Below are 19,374 nucleotides of genomic sequence, written 5' to 3' on the forward strand. Positions count from 1 at the left end.
AACAAAGGGGTTATCTGCAATTCTAGCTAAAAATAGATTGTAGTTAGCAACAGCATTCACACGAAGGCTCAGTTCCAGGGACGCTTCAGATAAAAATTGTTTAGAAAATTTTCTAAAGATGAATTCAAGCATAATAGAAAATTAGTACCTTTCCTCCCCTCAGATCTCCACTTCGGTCTTGAGTTTCCCCATGTATCCTACTAATTGTAGACTTACTGTACGTCCTCATGCAATAATATGATTGTAACATTTCCTCAGATCTTGTTACAGAATATTAAGTGCCCCTCAAGGAATTCAATCCACTTTCCAGCCAGGAGCTAACAGGAATGCTCTGAGGTCTGTCCGCTCAAGGTGAGTGCTGGACACAGTGAGCAGGGATTCATTATGTAGCTCTCTTGCTTAGTGGATACAGAACACACTGTAAAATAAAACAATTCTGCGATAACATTTGGAAATAACTCCATGGTATAATACTGGGAATATTTCTTTTGTCAGTCTAAATGAAGACTGGTATAAAGAGGTTGTCATTTATGTATGAATTTTGAAGGGAGAAGAGAAGCATTATTGCAATCATTTTTCTAATAGACAACCAGTGGGCCACAGGACACTGAGTACGCATGTGATGTCATTCATGATGTCTGTAGAAGATTGTGTGTTTTCTTCTGGCTGTTGACATGCTTGTATATTACATATGTATAATATAAAACATATATGTATGTGTCTATGTATATGTGTACATTGGTGGACATATGATATCTTACCTCATAAAGTATATACATCAAGTCTGTGCACATGGATCATGTAGACTGATATTTTATTTCTCAGCAATTGTAAAGGGTTTTTCAGGATTCTGCTATATTTTTAAAAAAATAAAATTTCAAGAACTCCTGTGTGATTGTTTTTACATTTATTGCTGTTTGCTTGGTCAGATATTAAAACTCAGAAAAATTAAAATTAGTACATTTATCGACTTAATTTAAAATAAGAAAAGTACTAAGTAGTGTTGCAGGTGACAGTGTTTATGTGTCTAAGAAAGAACTCCACACTTTAAAAGAAAGAAACTGTGTTAAGAAAAGCTGTTGCCCATTCTCACATCATCTCTTCAGTGCATGATTTAATAGGGAAGAGCTGCATTCCTGCATCTCCTTTTATTCTATCAATATATTGATTTGGTTGAAGCTTATGAAGAACGGGGAGAAGACGGAGAAAATCTCATAGTCTTCCAGACACCTGCCAATATTTTTCTTTGTAGCTACCCTAAGATGTGGCAAGTGTGAGCTCACTGAAAGCTGTTTTCATTGTCAAACTTTGATTTCGCCATCACCTGTACAGCCTATTAAAAAAAATGCAATTTGTTTTGGAGGCAGTCTTGTTGGCCTTAAACCTACAATCTAGCTCACACTCGCACTGACTTAGGATCTTCGGCTTCAGCGGTCCACATGCTGTGATTCCAGCCCCATTTCCTTTGCTCAGCAACTGAAAAGCTTCCTGAGTCACAGGCGGTTTCTTTTTCTCCTAAAAAGTACGGTCTTGCACTGGTCAACAGGCAGAAGGTTTCAGTGGTTTCTTCGGCTTTTCCAAGAATGATACATTTTACTATGCAATACCAAACCCACCTTTGCCAGTATCATCTCCGGATTTGTGAAGAAAAAAAAAAGTGGACTGGGAAGCCGTCAAGCTCAAGGAAGCAAATACGAGCATCTAGAATTTTTATTTTTGCTTTAATGTTTGAGTTTTATCATTAATTAAAAAGAAATAGTGTCATCTGTTCCCCTTGAAGTGACACCTTGCTTCATTCACTTTCACGACATCCCCTGTCAAGTTCCAGAGTCTGAGTAAGCCTGCCTTGTCTGTCAGTGCTTTCAAGTAAAATGCTGCTCTGTGGCAAGTGCAGCTGGCTGCCTTTGCAACTCAGACACTAACCACTTTCCTCAGGTGGCACATACCGCTGAAGGCTCTTCCTGTACTCGCCATTTTGTGGCACAGTTAATTTCACATTTCAAATGGGGGTAAAATATTGAAAGTAAAAAATCAGTGGTTAAATTCATGAAACAAAAATTTTTGGTGGCTATATCTGGCACAATTTTAAATAAATAGGAGTGAAAAAATTAAACGTACGGTGCACAGGGCACTCATCGTGGAACTTGGTGTCTCTGACTTGACTCAAAAGTGAGATTCTAGCAGCTCTCCACACCAAAGTTTTCATGCAAATGTCAACAGCAGTGAAGGCCAATAGCTTTGACTCTGTGACCTCTTGGAGAAGTGTTAGGGATCTCTAGGGATCTAGGCTACAAGGTCTGAAGGTTGCTGCTCTACTGGAGTATCTACTGTGGTAGTCATTGACAACAGACCAAAGGTTTCTTCATGTGTCATTCCTTCTCATGCTTCTGTGAGGTAACAATGCCCAAATGGAAAGATGTGCAGTCAGAAGCCAGAGACATAGTCACTGACTGCCTTCCATATCTGCCTATGACATGACAGGGAAACAACAGTCCAGAACTGCCTCTAAATCTTCCCCATGGCCTTTCCATGTGGCTAACTTCTTCGTGCACAGGTCTGATAATGCTTAATTTTCATGGAACAAGACTGTTTTCTCTTTGGCCACATTTAGATTTTCTCAAAATATCCAACGTTTGAAATCTCTTGGTTAGGGGAGTCACAAAAGCATTCTCTAGAGAACATAGACTTACTTCTCATTGGGAGGAGTTGAACTGGCTGTTGAACATCTGACTTAACACAAATAGTGTAACCCGGAATGGGCCTCTCCTCAGACTTCCCCAAATTCTAGATTTGTCTTCTTTGTCTGTAAGGTAGGAATTATTGTAGATCTTACTTTTTTATTTTAAATACCATTAGTTTCTGGGAGTTACTATATATGGGTGTATATTGCCTATAGTTTCAGTGGATACTTTTACATTTAAAAATTTTTTTTGGTGTTTTTTAATTTTTTTATTTCCAAAGATGGGGGAAGGGAGGGGAGAGTGTTTGCATGACATGTATTGTGAGCGAGTGTACCATGGTTAATGTGTGGAGATTAGAGGCTGTTGTGAAGTTGGCTTTCTCCTCCCACCTTTATGTGAATTCTGGGGATCAAACTCAGCTCACCAGGATTGCATGGCAAGGTTTGCTAAGCCAGCCCACGGACCCAGTGCATTCTTTCAGAGTTCTACCAACTTCAGAATATTTGAATTTGACCTTTTTCCATTTGCTTTTCTCTCATTCCCTCATTTGTTTTCTCTTTCAGTTGCTCCATTGGAAATTCAGAGGAGTGCTAGTGAGTGTTTCTTCCCATCACTGCCGATACATTTACAATTTAACACTGAATGCATCTCAACCCAGAAATTGCTAACGAGTCTGGATGTCATGGTCAATCAGGACAGGATCCACTGACTCTGGAAGGGAACAATTTAAGACACAAGGCAATGATGACCAACACATTGTGCTAACATAAAAATAGATGATGATGAGAGAGTTAACCAGTTAACCATTAAGCAACCCTAGTCTCCAATTCCAGCTTTGTGGTCATATGCTAGCTAGTTTTCAAGCTGACATAAGCTTTGAGAAGAGAGAACCTCAACGGAAAAAAAAATGCCCCAACTGGATTGGCCTATGGGCAAGTACACCAGGCATCTTCTTGATTAATTATTGATGTAGGAGAGCCCAGCTCACTTTCTGTGGTGACACCCCTGGGATGGTGGTCCTAGATAGTACTAGAAGACAAACTGAGCAAGCCAGGAGGAACAAGCCAGTAGTTAGCATTCCTTGACAATCTTTGCATCACTCCCTGATTCCAGGTTCTGCCTTAAGCTGCTGGCCCAGCTTCTCAAGATGACAGACTACAAGCTAAAGATGAAATAAACTCTCTTCTCCCCAAGTTACTTTTGGTCACAGTGTTTTATCACAGCAACAGAAACCTAACTACGAAATGTGTTTTGAATGAAAGTATCTCCCATAGGCTTATGTAGTTGAACATTTGGTCTAAAGTTGGTGGCACCACCCTTAGGGAAAGTTTAGGGGCTGCGTCCTTGTTGGAGGATGAGTGTCCCTGGAGGTAGGACTTGAGAGTTTGAAGACTCATGCCATTTGTGTTTGATCTCTGCTTCACACTTCACACTTAAGGTTGAGATGAGAGCTCTCAGCTTCTGGCTCCGGCCACCGTTCCTGCTGCCCACTGCCTCCACTCTGTCATTATGGACTCAAACCCTCTGGAACTGTAAAGCTAAAACAAACCCATTCTGTAATTAGCTTTGCTCATGATGTAGATTGTTTTTTTAGACATTTACATTGACATAGAAAGATATCTGATGGATATGAAGTAACATTAGACATGATGTTATTGAAAATGACTAAAAATATTCCTTCAATAGCTAGTATGACTGATAGCTTTAAAGGCTATACCCAAACTGGCTTGACTTTTGGCAGATTTTGGCAGGAACACAAGCTGCATTTGAACGTTGCCTTTCCTAATGGCTTTGTGATGCTGCAACTCCATTTTGCATATATAAAATATGGTTGATAAGACTTACCTCCGTGGGGTTATATAGGAGATAGAATAGATTTTATGACCATTAGACATAGAGTATCCTGGTCTTTATTAGCTATTTTCTATTTTTTGTATCGATAAATTTATAACCATTGGTAAGATCAAGGAGGAGACACTTTATATGTTACCACTGCTGAGCCATTGGGTTTATTCTTCCACAAAATCACACTTGGAGAAACTTCTGCTTTTCACAATGGCGGAGCAAAAACCAGTGCAGGCCCATTAGCAAATCAACACGCTGTGGCATCCCGAGATAGAAAAATCTGGAAACCTCTGCACAGAGCCAGTTTCCAGATGGCAGGTATAGGAAGCTCAGTTCCATGATGAGTTCTAGAAAACACAACTGAAGTGGAGGATTGATCTTTTAAAACTGGCCTATGGGATCCATCATCCTGTTTCATAGATGATCACTGCCCCTGTCGTGTGTTGTCCAAGGCACAGCACTTGGGGTTGAAAGTGAATTGTACTTTGTTTTTTTTAAAAGAAGAGTTGCAATGGGCTGCAGAGATGGCTCAGTGGTTAAGAGCACTGACTGCTCTTCCAGAGGTCCTGAGTTCAATTCCCAGCAACCACATGATGGCTCACAACCATCTGTAATGAGATCTGATACCCTCTTCGGGTATGGAGAGCAATGGTGTACTCATATACATAAAGTAAATAAATAAATCTTAAAAAAAAAAAAGAGTTGCAATCATGTTACTTGGAATAGAGAATAAAATCGAAGACTAGAATCCAGTGGTCTCGCAGCCATATTGTATATATGTAAAGAATAAAAGAAGTTGGACATGTGCTACCCTAAAATCTACTGCAATCTCGAAATCTATTACCATCCATACACATAAGATGGGAATTATATCTGCAAATAATTTCGCATCCAGTGTACATAAAGACGAATCCTAATTCTAGTGTTCAGACATCTATGACATTCTTTGTTTTGGAATTACTTAAAAATAGTATCTGGGGAAAAGCTGAATAGCTTCTGCTCTCTTAGCTCTCACATGGAAAGTACAAATTAAGAGATCATTGAATATTTAAAGTTAGAGCAGAGGATTGGAGTAAAATTTGGAAGTTGGAGAGGGGAAATGTGGGCAAACCTATTGTGACTGAGGGGAGCCAAGCTGCCTGGAAGAGGAACAGACCAACTTAACCTGTTGAGCTGCCCGCAGGTTGTATAGTGTGCTAGAGGCTGCCAAGGTTCATGGGCTCTCAGCCATGATGAAGCTATCTGAGTCATTTCTGCTCCAGTAATGAACCCCGAATAGTATTCCTATAAGTAACCCCAATAAATCTCACTGTTTTACCAAGATGGATTTTGGAGGCATCTTTGGTTTGGTCTGCCATCAGTTCCTTGTATAGGGTCAGTAGATGGTTGTTCATGTCTCCTCAGAAATAGTGTCATATAACCAATATAGATGTTGCACTTAGAGCTGAGCACTTCATAGTCCCTTATTTCTTACATGTTGACCAACTGTACATGTTAATTGTCATATACCAAAAAGTAGCTTCCCTGGGAACAATTGAGAGATGTTATAATCTATGGGGATAAGTATAAGAACTAGAGGCAGTTTATTACTAAGCCCATTTACTAGACTAATAATAGTATTAGCTTATCTCTTAAGATTTATGACCTAGTCAGAAAGAATTGGTTTTGGCTCAGTTAACAGTACCAGGTATGACTTCTCTCTTGTGGAGCAGGCTTTAAATTCAACCAGAGACAACCTATTACTTCCAAAACATCTCTGCTACTATTGCACCAGTGGTCATATCTTGCCAAGCCAGTCACTATTATAGTTCACACAGGCTTCCCTGATAAATAGGACTTTTGATAAATTTTCTCTCCTGGCAGTGTGTATAGTACTTTTCAACACTATGCAAACTGGCCCGTGGGACTGAAGCCTCCAGGTTGGTGGCAGCTTTGCCATGAATTACGAGTCCAGTATGTGGAGCCTTCAGCCACAGTATCTGATCATCAGGTTTCGGAGAGTAACAAAGTAGTGAAAACAGCTAGTACAGTTTGGTAGGGGTGTCTATGCAAATTCAATAGGCAGCAATTCCAAAAGAGGCAACTCAAATAAAAAGGTTTTTGTTTGGTAGCCTATGGTGTCTGCACGAGGCATTATCAACCTGTTATAGGATAACTCTTTTAAAACCCCTTATATCTATGTAAAGTATATATTTTAGGCAACTTCTACAGTAGTAGGTGTCTATACAACATTTCTAGAAGACTTTAATGGTAATTTTATCTGCCACCCTCCCTCTCCTCCCCTTTACTACAATCTGAAAATGGCCCCCATAAGCTCATAGATTTGGCACTATTAGGAAGTGTAGCCATGTTGGAATAGGTGTGGCCTTGTTGGAGGAAGGGTGTCATTTGGGGTTGGCTTTGAAGATTCAGATGTAAAACACTCCTTAGTGGCAGCAAGGTCAAGTTCTGGCTCAGCCAGCTTTAGGCTGAGGGAAGGTTACATCCAGCACCTGCATGCCACCATGATGAGAATGGACTAAATCTCTGAACCTGTACTTTAAACATACATATCAAATATTAAAAGCTAATATTTACATGTGAGAGAGAACTTGTAACATTTGTCTTCCTGGCTCTGAGTTACCTCATTTAGAATGATTATTTCTGCCCCCATCCATTTACTTATGTTTCTAAAAAGAGGAATTAGTTTGCAGAGGGCCAGTCAGGCTGCCCTCCTGGTGCAGGAGGCTTCCATTCTTTGTAGGTGGGCCTAATCAGGAGAAAACAGGTTCTTATTTTCTTGTGGACATGATTGATTGAATAATATATAAACTAAGAAATCCATATATATAAGGTATCCAGGAAAAACGATTTTGTGAATTTTCTTGTGGAATTAGTTTCAAGAGAAGTAGTTGGTCACATTCAGATAGTTTACATGAAAGAAGTTTTGCATTTATATACCCGTTTTATACTTGTATTTTCACTGAAGGATACAGGGTAGCATAATAAACAGTGAAGATGTCACAGCAAACTTTCTAACTAAAGTATCTGTGTTTAGAATTTAACAGGACTATAGACAAAAAGAGGGACTACGATTTGTACTTTTAGTCTAAACAATTAGCAGACGATGGCCTTTATTACTTGCTCATATTTTCGCCTTTAATTACAACCATTGGTTTTTATAGAGAAAGATTAAATTATTTCAGGTAGGTAGTAACTTTTCTCTTATTGGGGCTTAGAAAAAATGAATGGCTTTTCTAATGATAGTACTATTTAGGTCTATTTAAATTTTTGCTAGGTAACAGATGGTTAAGGAGTTTCATTCTTGTTCCTAATGACATTGTATTGGTGTGTGTGTGTGTGTGTGTGTGTGGGTGTGTACTTGTGTTTATGTGTTTGTATGTCTATACCATGCATGCATATCTGTGTGTTTTTGTGTGCACATGTGTGTGATTGTGTTGGTTTTTTTTCCTCTTCTCTTTCAGTACACTAGATTGATTGGCTTTTCACTGCCAGTACTGAAAAGGCTGACTGTTGTGTTCCCATATTGCTCCCAAACCAGCAGTGCTGGTTTCAGCTCAGAGGGTAGAGGAGGAGGGCCCTCCTTGTCTCCTTGACAACCATGTGTCCTCCAGGGAAGCTGACTGGAGTTACACATCTTGTAAGAGCTAAGAAGAGGCCATTTTGGGGAGTGATATCACCTTAATTCCCTGCTTTTAAAGCAATTTGCCAAATTATGTGTGCTTTTACATAATTCTGTGTATTTTTACATAATTCTATTACCCCAAATCCATGCAACATAGCTTTACTTCACCAGCAAGAAAGCTGCGTCCCAGGTCTCTTTTTCTAGCATCTGGTGTGGATTTTCACACCCCTCCCCTTTCTGTGCTAAGTTTAACTGGGTTTCTAGTTCTCTAATGCACTGTGCTGATTCAAATATTAATGGACCTTAGAAAGCCAAATGTTCCCTTAGATGTATTATGAATATTTGAAAGAAAAAAGTACCCAGATTTTTTTGCTTAAACAAAATTTTGTGTGAAGTTTGAAATTTCAGCACACACAAAAAAATGTCTGTTGCTGGGTGTTATCCCAATACTTGGAAGTTTGAAGCCACTGTGGACTGTCTGCTAAGTTCCACGTGGGTTAGCCTGGGCTACACTGTAAGACCTTTGTCTCAGCAAACAATACTAGAAATCAAACAACATTAGATAAAGGTTTGTTTTCTGTGGGATCTAATTAAAGTCTCCTCCCTGCTGAGACTCAAGAATCCCAGCATAAAGCTTCCTTCCTGTTGGCTTGCTCTCAAGGCACCAGCAGATGCTGTGAAGCTTGTACTGGAACAATGGTAGCAAGACTGTTAACCAACTGCGTTCTCATTGGATGTGAGGCGTCAGGGGAGGAAATTCACATATAGTACCATAAACCACTCAAAAGCTTGTTGATGAGGAGGTCTTAGGCCCTCATGGGGAAGCTACTGATGTTGACTTGAAGCGACAAGATGTACCTGAGACATTGCTGTCTAAATATTTATGTCCATAGCATATTTTGCTAAAAAAAATGTAATCAACCAAATCTCCTAAAATTACCAAGTTAATTTGTAAGGGAGCTAAGGCATTGATTTACTCCACATTCTGAACGTTTTTACACATTTTTTCTTTTAGAAATAAATTCTGCTCCCAGAAAATAATTGTTTTTATTTTGCTTGCTTATATCTGGTAATGATAGTAGATTGATCATATTGAATCCACTCGCCATACTCTCTCATCCTTTACAGTGGTCTCTGTGCTTCCTTAAAGCAATTACGTTTATTTGGGATTTTTAGTTCTATGTTGGAGGCATTGTCTGTCAGATACCCTTCAGGAGAAAAGACTAGTACTGCAATTTTTTGTCATCACATATATTTCAAAATGCATACTACCCATGAAAGCCTAACTCACTTGCATTCATAGAACATGGCATCATCTGTATGATGCCGGTTCTTGCAAAGCCTTTGGCATTTGCCTCTAACCTACCATATAACACATTTAAAAAACGAGACCTGTACACTTGAAAGCATCACTAGACTTTCGTAAATGCTGTTGTCTTCCTCAAGTGTCTAATAGATAGGGTGTTAATTGTGACGTTCAAAAGCTACATACACGTTTAGGTTTTTCTGTCCACTTGAGTTAGCAAAACTATTTGATTGTAGAAAGTACATGTCTGTTTCTTCTTATGACTTATTAGATTTCTTTTCACACTGTCCTAATTCACTTCCACTATCAATTTGACACAGCCTACAGTCACTTTAGAGAAGAAAACATTGATTGAGGAATTGTCTAGATAAGATTAGTCTGTGGGCATATCTGTAGAACATTGTAATCAATATTAATTGACTCAGGAGGGCTCAGTCTACCATGGGCAGTACTAATCCCTAGGCAGGTATTTGGAGTAATTAGAAAGTTATCTAAACAAGAGCCTGAGACTGAACCAACAGGTAACATACATCCACATTTTCTGTTTCAAGTTCCTGCCTGAGTTCCTATCCTGATTCTCCTCAATGATGGACTGCAACATATAAGGTGAAACAAACCATTTCTTCCCCTAAATTGCTTTTGGTCCGTGTTTTATCAATGAAACAGAGGTGAAGAGTAGAAACTAGTAAAAGAGCAAAGGTATATTTCTATGACATGCCTGACCATGTGGTCATTCACGTTTTTCAAATATTCAGTTGGAGGATTATAAAAATGTTTAGAATTTTGGGATCTAAAAGCATTTGAGGGTTCATAGCATAATTGAGCTGACCTTGTAGGAACTTGAAAGACAGTAACTTTAAGAGAAATACAGTCCATGGAAGCTTGGCTTGTTGAATTTTAAGAAGAAAACAAAGACTATATTGGGGGTGGTTGTGTGAAATTTTGTACTGAGAAACTGTGTGTTCTGATCATTTGGGGCTGATGAATAACCTGTGATTAACAAGAGACTAGTATCATGGACGTGAATGCCTTTGAGATTCACTGTGATGATAGAATATTGGTCAAGCTGGGACTGAAACACCCACTATAAAAAGAGATCAGACCACTGTGCTGAATGAAGCTCATGTTTCACTTGGATAACAGAAATCATTGCCTTGCCAGTTAATACTCAGAAGCTATAGTCCAAGTAAGCCAAGGACACACCTTAAGCTGGTAGCCCAACTTGTCAGTTTAAGAGTCATTCACATGGTATCGGTTTGGGAGTCATGGAAGATATAGGAGTAGAGGTGTGGGGCACGAAAAGCAACTTATATTTGGCACCTTGTGACAGGTTTGGAAGCCATGGAAAGAAGCCCTTAAAGGTCGTTGTTGAAGGAGAAACAGCCATTGCAGTGGATAGCCCAGAGCTGTGGGGCATCTAACAAGGAGAGCAGCTGATGGGAAGTGGTGCCAGCTTAAGCCTGGGAGACAAGCTGAGGTGCCACATATAAGACAGCAGAGCAGCAGTTGTGAGGCTGCTCCAGACCCATGGAGCTCAGAAGATTGCATGCATACGTGTTAAAGTTTAATGTGTAGCATATAAGACTTGTAGGGGAGTCTTACAACTATTTTTGTTTTAATAATGAAGACTATAGGTCTTAACTTTATTAGTATTTTCTGGGTATTTTTTTCCATTCTATTAGTTATCATTTCATAGCTGTGCCCAAATTACCCATGAGACAATCTAAGGAAGAAATGATTTGTATCATGGGTTCAGATGGTTCCTTTGTTATGCTAACCATCCTAACATCTAACTGAAATACCACCCCCCACTCCCACCTCCACCTCCATGCATTTAGCCACTGCAGCAGGCAATCCACAGCAAGCAGTCTCTTGAGAACAAAGACTGAAGAGCAAAAACTTCAGAACCCTCTCACCTGTTCCCCTAGCCTGAGAGAATTTCTCTGCAATGATTGTGAGTTCAACCATGCATGACTGCAGCCTATTTAAAACCCTTTCATCTCTCTTCTTAAATATCTGATGACCCGAAGGCTTTAAGGTAATTGTCTCATCCCGTGCTAAAAGTATATATTCACTACACTAAATCCTGAAATTACCCTTGCCCTACTTGTGAATTATTAAAATGAAGATCTACATGATTAATTATTGAAGTAAAACCTCAGTCATACAACATACTTCTAATTGAAGATGAAACTACTGTTTCCCTAATAAAGTTAATTTAACTAAGTTCTTTGGTCCCATCGTTTCTGTTAAGTGGTAACTATTATTTCTAATCCATAGATACGAAGTACTCAGTACTTGTGTGTGTGTGTGTGTGTGTGTGTGTGTGTGTGTGTGTGTATGAGAGAGAGAGAGGAGAGAAAGAAGAGAGAAGAGAGAGAGATTTTCCCCCTGATTATAGGATGTGCTGTGTGAATGTAGGTGATAATAAGTTGAAGAGCTATTTTAATAAAATAATTAAAAACTATTATTTTCATTCACATTTATAAAATAATTGGTTCTACTGCTTGTGTGTCTAAATACTGACAGTAATATACTCTGCTGACCATAGTCGATGAAAGAGATGGAGGAGAGGAAATTGACAACGTGTGTTCCATATCTTGCATACACTGTTATCTATTAACAGAGTTAAATGAAAAAGGAAGCAGTGATAACATGGATTTGTAAACGCCAGTGCACATGCGCAGTACAACCATAGGAGAAGGGCAGCTCCCCGTTAGTTAATGTCAGAGTTTTCTTAAAGGATGATGGCATCTGATATGGTCTTAGGAAGGGTGGCAGTGATTTGTCCAGAAAAAAAAAACTTAGAAAGAGAGAAGTGCAGAGGAAAGGACATTCAAGTGAAGAAGTAGCAAGTGCAGATGGAGAGAGGGCAGAGCCTTGGGGTGTTGGAGAATACACAGTTTGAGGGTTGGTGGGGTATAGGCTTGAAGTGTTTGAGAGATGATGGTGGTGGTGGAGCATCTGCAGAAGGAATTATACAGTTATTTCTTACTTCACAACAAGGAGAATTGATTTTCTAGGTGTTTGAGTCCTGCTTAGTTTTTAGGTTTTTAGATATATCTTTCAATAGGTCATTAGAATGATGGAGGACAAAAAGGCTCTGGAGAGGAACAAAAAGAAATATTGCAAATAGAAGGACCATAGGAGCCATGATGGATGCATCAAAATATTATCTATCTTGGCTACAATAGAATATTGCTATGGGTGCTGTCATCAGAGAATGACATACATGTTTAATTCTTTTGTAATAAAAGTTATGGTTGAAAGTGTGCATTAGCTCAACCCCTTGGAGTGGTATGTTATTTTTTTTTTAAAATGACAACCAAGTTAATTCCTCTGGGACAATTTTCCAAATGACTAGTGGTTTACTGGCTTTGATACATTCTATTGTATACCAGATGCTGTCTGTTAGATTTCTGTAATATACAAAAGAAACAGTAACCCGTGTTTCAATTATTTTAGACGATCCTTCAACTCTAAGAAGAGATTTTTCTTCATTTGAATAATGTCAGATTGAATGGTATGTTTCTGACTACCATTTGTTTTCTGGCTAAGTTTTTAAAGGCAACTTGACAATACACATTTTTTCTAGGTAAATGTTTAAAGAACTCAATATATTTTGAATATGCAATTTGATTATGGACATAAAATTGAAGACATGATTATGATAGGAAAATACAGACTATAAACTGAAATATCAACAACAGTAACAACCATAAGCTAACTTGCAGAGAAAGGTTGGAAGCTGAAGTTCATATAATGAACAGAACAGGCTTGGGAAGAGGTAGGTGTTGTGTAAATGTTCAGTGAAGGGCCTATACATCTTGTGGCCCAATGCTGAGGGCGTCTTCCCTCGGCTGTCCCATCCACTCCCATTCTTGCTTGTGTTTTCCATTTTAATAAACTGTCTATATTTGTAGTCACATGTTCCTAGTGCAATCCTTTGTCTTGGGAAAAGGGGGCTTTCCTGAATCTGTGGATTTTTTTCCTTTTGTCTAATTTTGCCACCCTGGATACTGACCCAAAGTCAAAGCATGCTTTTCTCTGACACTCTTGGCTTTCTTTGGTTCTCTGACTCCCATGCATGACTTTCTCTTTCCCCAACTCCACTTCCTCCAGCAGCTATTTAGAATTACAGATGGCACAGCCCATTGTTTGTCTTCCAGACTCCCCTAAAAATTGTTCTCAGCCTTCCTTCTGAGTCTGTTTTAAATTTTTTATATTATTGTTTGTTATTATTATTGTTTACTATGAGATTAAGAAGTCAAATGGGAGCTTTTGACTATCTGTTAACAATATATAAAAAACAGCCTCAATTCAAGGTCACTGTGTTATGTGTGTGTGTGTGTGTGTGTGTGTGTGTGTGTGAGAGAGAGAGAGAGAGAGAGAGAGAGAGAGAGAGAGAGAGAGAGAGAGAGAGAACCGAAATTCTACAGAATTACACCTTTAATCTGATACCAAAAATGGAGCTGAAGACATGGGTCAGAATTTCTGCCCCTGATCATATTACATTTTTATAAAATGTCATCATTGACTTCCTCAACAATTATCTACGTGGACGCAATGCATAGAAATGGGTTTCATGGTGTTTATTGTATCCTATTTACTTGCAGTTATTGAAAATCAGAAAGCTCATTTCCCTCACATTTCTCAGAAACAAACAAACAAACCAACAAACATATAAACAAACAAAACTAGATATTTATACTGATATCCCTTGTTACTAAAACTAAGTTTTTTTCTTGTCATAGTTGCTTCTGGGAGGAAGAATTTGATTAAGTCACTGTTATTTTTCACATGAAATTCTAAACTGAAAACATTTTAGCTGAAAAGATTTTATTATGTACAAAAGCAGTTATTTTAAAAGTCTATCAAATTGTATCTATGCCTCTATGTTTGGATAACAACACTTTTTCTAGAAAGGTATCTTTCAGAGGTGTTCTTTCTCAACTGAAGCCATTACTTTCAAAGACAGTGGCTCTGATGTAATGCATATTAATTGGTTTCTTACAGAGACTTGGTTATTGATTATATATCACAGTGCTTTGTAACGCTTAGGATTTTGAAAATCAGTATTTTGCTTCTCTGGTATCAGTCAGACCTATAAATTGACTTGACTAGGCAGAAGCCAGTAAATGAATCCCATTAGTGACATTTTAGGGCAATTATGAAATACATATTTAGATATAAGTCTCTGTGAAACTATTCATTAAAACTTGAGTTTTCTGTTGAGATAAAGGTTCTGTATTGAGCTGACAAAACCGTAAGAGACCCTGAAAAGCTAACATAAATTCTTAATCCCTGGGTAACTAATTTTTCATAGGCTACAGAGTATGCTAGGAAATGAAGCATGAGTGTCCAAAATGTTAGGACACAGCACCATGGATACCCAGAAGCATCAAGATTAGGTTCTTGGTAATTTAATAAAGTAACTGAAATGGTCAGTCAGTGGTGAGGGCTACGGCCAGTACTGTCAAACGCGAAGGTTTCATGGTATGGGCTGCTCCTTTGATGAAGGAATAGTTCACCAAACTGCTTTTAACTAGTCTTTATTTTGACAAACTTCTCAGTAGATAATGTAGCAGGGTGTTACAAAACTCATGTGAACTTCTATGAATACAAATGTCGAATCAAATACAGGTTTCCTTTAGTTGTGTAAAGTTTTACCTGCCGATAACTTAAAAAAGAAAATACTCAGTCCAACAAATGAGATACAGTAAAAAAACGAAATATTTATTCTTTTGGCTCAATAATGAAGTAGCTCCCCATTCCCTGCATGCAGTTCATCAGCACACTACAGTAACGAGTTTTGTAAAAGGAATGGATATTAAACTTTTGGTTTGTGAAAAAAAGAAGAGAAAGGAGAAAAGAGTTGTATCATGTTAGGCAATTGCACAACTTTCCCATTTGTTCCTGGTTAGAAAGGACAGAGCCCGTGTTAGATCCATGATACCTTTAGTGCAGCAGGATTTAAAAAAATAAGCCTAGTCTACATATGCAAATACTACAAAAGTTGAGTTAAAAAAAAAAAAAACAAGAAAAAAAAAAACCAAACTTCCATGAGTGAAGGATTCTCTGCAGGCAACCAGAGTTGGTAGAAAATGGTTAGGGTTTGAGATTTTGACCAACATATCTCTTATTAGGATGGTAGAAAATATATTATAACAAAGAAATCCATAAAACCCATTGTCTAACTGTTATTTTAGGAAATTATCTGCTGAAAAGTCTTTTGGATGCAAAAGTTTGGAGTTTTGATTTAAAAATAAGAAGCAAAAGGATAAGGTAAAATAAATTGCCATGTCATTAACCTGAAAATAATTTTCTTATGTACAAACGCTGACAAATAAAATTGATTATATTTTACATTATTTATATTTAAACAAATTTTGGACTTTTTTTTTCTCTTTTTTTAGCAAACTATGAAGTATAGGATTTGGAAATAGGCCCTATACAGTGTGTCTCCTTTAAATTAATAAAGACACATTATGATACTCAAGTTGAATTAACAATGTAAAAATAAAGGTGTTTTAAGGTAATATCAGTGAGAATTTTTGACATGTAGACAGAGAGCAGATTGAATTCATTCTACCACCGACATGTGACTCTTCTTACCAAAACTGTGATAAATGGATTGATTAAAATAGAGCAGCGTAGGCAATATTAGCATGCATTAGTGATAGCCTCTCAACTCTTTCTGTGTAACGAATGATACAGGACACATCCCTTTTGGAAGCTTGCTCAGGACACACACACACTGTGGTACATATTTGATTTAATAGAATTTGTGTATTAGGCTATATATACGTTTATATATATTTGCCCAAACATGCACCACAGGATAAAATAACTATTTACATAACAGAGGGTATTTAACTGACATAAATTGTCAGTTTTGCTGAGAGCAGAAGATGGCAAAGAAATACTGCCCATTAAGTAGAACAGGTATTCTAAAGTGATACTTTGGATAGATTTTTTTTTTCAGAACAGAAATATTAGATAATATTTTGGAGGGAGGACATTTAACTAAAATTAAATATAGAACTCTGAAACTTAGAATAAAATTTGCACTTTTTGAAACAAAATATTTTGCATAAAAATAATCCTTTAAATATTAGAGGAGTCTTTACAGGCACATAACTGCTCAGATACAAACATAACAGACTAAAACACTTGTAAGCTAACACCATCCAGAAAGTGGAAGTATTTCAAACTGGTAACATTAGAATTTACTTTTCCTTAGTTTTGAGCAATAATTTCATCTCTCAGACAAAATATTTTTTTTATGATTACTGGAGAAACTTGTGGTCTTAGCAACATGGGATTCTTATATATATATTCTTTTCCCTTAACGTAACTTCATTTACAAAAATAGTGACATAGTATTATGAACAGACTATGAAGTGGGGACCAGGAAGATACACTGGGGCAGATTTTGTAAAAATATGGCAATGTGAATGTTAAAAATAGATGACAGGAGCATTGGTTGTACTAATGGTGTTTGGTGGCGTGATGACAGTCACTTTCACAATGGAGTTCCCCTCAGCAGTGTCAGCTGGTAATGGAAGCAGCAACCTCTTGTCAATGTTGATACCCTGTCTCACAGAGTGGCAGTGACAGAGGTCACTGTCTGGTATAGGCACTGACCTTGAGTATTTGTTGAAACAGTCAGTTTGGCATGGACCTCTCCTTAGAGTCCAGTTGACACGGACACGTTACCTTCAGAGGCTGTAAACAATTGATTACAAAGACATTTCTTTGTTTCCTTTTTAAAATTTTTAAATTTAAATTTATTTTTTATTATTATTTTTTTTTACTTTTGATTCTCTCTGACCTCTTTCCCTTTGCTTTCTTTTTCTGGTTTGTCTTTCTCAAACTTTTCCTTATCTGGTTTTGTTACACTGTCATAGGAAGGAGGAGAGGTGGTAGAGGAACTCCCATCTGTCTTTTCTGGGGTGGAATTCCCATTTAATTTGTCAATAACCATATCTCCTTTTATAGGCAAGTCAATCCTCCCCTTGATTGTCTCTTTGTCATACGTATTTGATATGTTTTTTAACCTTTGCTTTAAAAGATAACATCTGTAATTACGCTGAATGATAGCAGCAGACACCTCCTCTTGTTTGCGTTTCAGAGTGGTGGTAATGGGCTCATAAGAGACCTTGGAGGGATTGGAAGCCATGAACCGATCTTCCATCTGGATTCGAAGGGCATCCATCTCTCCACTCTCGCCCAAGACCCGCTTTGTAAAAGCAAATAAGATGTCCAGGCAGTGGATGCGGTCTCCACTCACCATGGGCAGGTCCATGGCAATGAGCTGGACTTTGTTTGGCTTTGCGATGAGGAGGGGAGGATCCAGGGCTGCTGCAAAGTCAGAGAGCTTGCAGAACTCTATGAACTGGGTGGCGTCAGGGTCGAACTTCTCCCAGACCTCGTAGAACATCTCAAAGTCGTCCTCACTCAGGGGCTCTGCACTTTCTTCTGTGGCAACGCTGAAGTTCTCCAGGATGACAGCAATGTACATGTTCACCACAACCAGGAAGGATATGATGATGTAGCTGACAAAAAAGAAAATCCCCACAGATGGGTTCCCACAGTCTCCCTTCACTGAGCTTCCAGGGTGAATTGCATCAGGGTCACAATCAGGAGGTGCACTGTTGAGAATGGGGGCCAGTAGTCCATCCCAACCCGCAGAGGTGGTGATTTGGAACAGGCAGATCATGCTGTTGCCAAAGGTCTCAAAGTTGAACATGTCATCAATTCCAGCCTCTTTTTTAACATAGGCAAAGTTGGACATCCCAAAGATGGCGTAGATGAACATGACGAGGAAAAGCAGGAGGCCGATGTTGAACAGCGCAGGAAGGGACATCATCAGAGCAAAGAGCAGCGTGCGGATCCCCTTGGCACCTTTGATCAGGCGTAGGATTCGTCCAATCCTGGCCAGGCGGATGACTCGGAACAGGGTAGGCGACACGAAATACTTCTCTATCAGCTCAGCAAGGAACATTCCTATGGAAAATTAGAGAAACCAGATGAACAGTGATGTTCATAGGATGTTCATATCGATGTTTATAAAAATGATGTATGTGTGTCCCTCCTTTAAAAAAAAAACTTACAAAAACCTGAACCATGTATTTGAATCCACTCCAATAGTGACATTTAAATGTTAATTTAAGAGTTTTATTAAAATGATTCTATAACATGATTTTATAAAGAAATATAAATTTTTGTAAAATCCAAAATAATATAATTATTAGTATGTCAATTCAGGGTTATGCTTATTATATGTCACTACTACACATAAAATATGGCAAAGAAAATAAAAATTATTTCTGAAATAAGTTAATTCACTGTACTCAATGAGAGTGACATTCTTGAGTTTGAGAAAGTGGACCACATCTGAACTAAAGTTTGGAGCTTTCTAATATTCTCATTTTCCTTTTTCCTCTTGTTTAAACCCCATTCATCTTACAAGACCCGTGTGAAATGCCTTTGTTCTTTGTTATGAAAGACTGTTGAATGCCTTGGGCAGTGTTGGCCCTCTCCGCTCGATTTTTCTTTTTCCGGAGTATATACAGAACTGTCTGAATGAGAATCGTTCTCAGAGGCTCCTATGTTTGAATGCTTGGTCTCCAGTTAGTGGAAGTGTTTTGGGAGTGTTGGGAAGTATGGCCTTGTTGTAGTAAGGGGGCTTTGTTAGAGTATAGGTGTGGCTTTGTTGGAGGTGCAGCTTCGTTGAGTAGGTGTGGCTTTGTAGAGTGGGTGTGGCTTTGTTGGGGTGGGTGTGGCTTTTTGGAGTAGCTTTGTTAGAGCTGGTACATTGCTGGGAGAGGGCTTTGAGGTTTCTTTTTTAAAAATTAGATAATTTATTTATTCTTCTCTCATATATTACATGTCCATAACAGTTTACCTCCCTC

At 38.3% G+C, this 19,374-nt stretch overlaps 1 protein-coding gene and 1 long non-coding RNA gene across 8 annotated transcripts in view; one reads left to right on the forward strand and one right to left on the reverse strand.

Moving 5' to 3' along the window:
- The first annotated feature begins 2,429 nt into the window (after positions 1 to 2,429).
- Positions 2,430 to 3,867, forward strand: LOC110290500. The gene is made up of 3 exons (XR_002377445.2): positions 2,430 to 2,554; positions 3,245 to 3,274; positions 3,795 to 3,867. It is a non-coding gene; the product is annotated as an uncharacterized LOC110290500 (long non-coding RNA).
- An 11,136-nt stretch (positions 3,868 to 15,003) lies between these two features.
- Positions 15,004 to 19,374, reverse strand: part of Scn3a (sodium voltage-gated channel alpha subunit 3) — a 109,421-nt gene continuing 105,050 nt past the window's right edge. For 6 of the 7 annotated variants that reach the window (XM_021156002.2, XM_029474077.1, XM_021156003.2 and 3 more), the window contains one exon: positions 17,271 to 18,466. In XM_021156002.2, the coding sequence (XP_021011661.1) occupies positions 17,271 to 18,466 (1,196 nt within the window). Of the gene's footprint in view, positions 18,467 to 19,374 lie in introns of all 7 variants that reach the window. The other variant, XM_029474076.1, reaches the window with a different exon arrangement.

The sequence above is a fragment of the Mus caroli genome, chromosome 2, assembly GCF_900094665.2.
Source record: "Mus caroli chromosome 2, CAROLI_EIJ_v1.1, whole genome shotgun sequence".
In the NCBI taxonomy this organism is placed as follows: domain Eukaryota; kingdom Metazoa; phylum Chordata; class Mammalia; order Rodentia; family Muridae; genus Mus; species Mus caroli.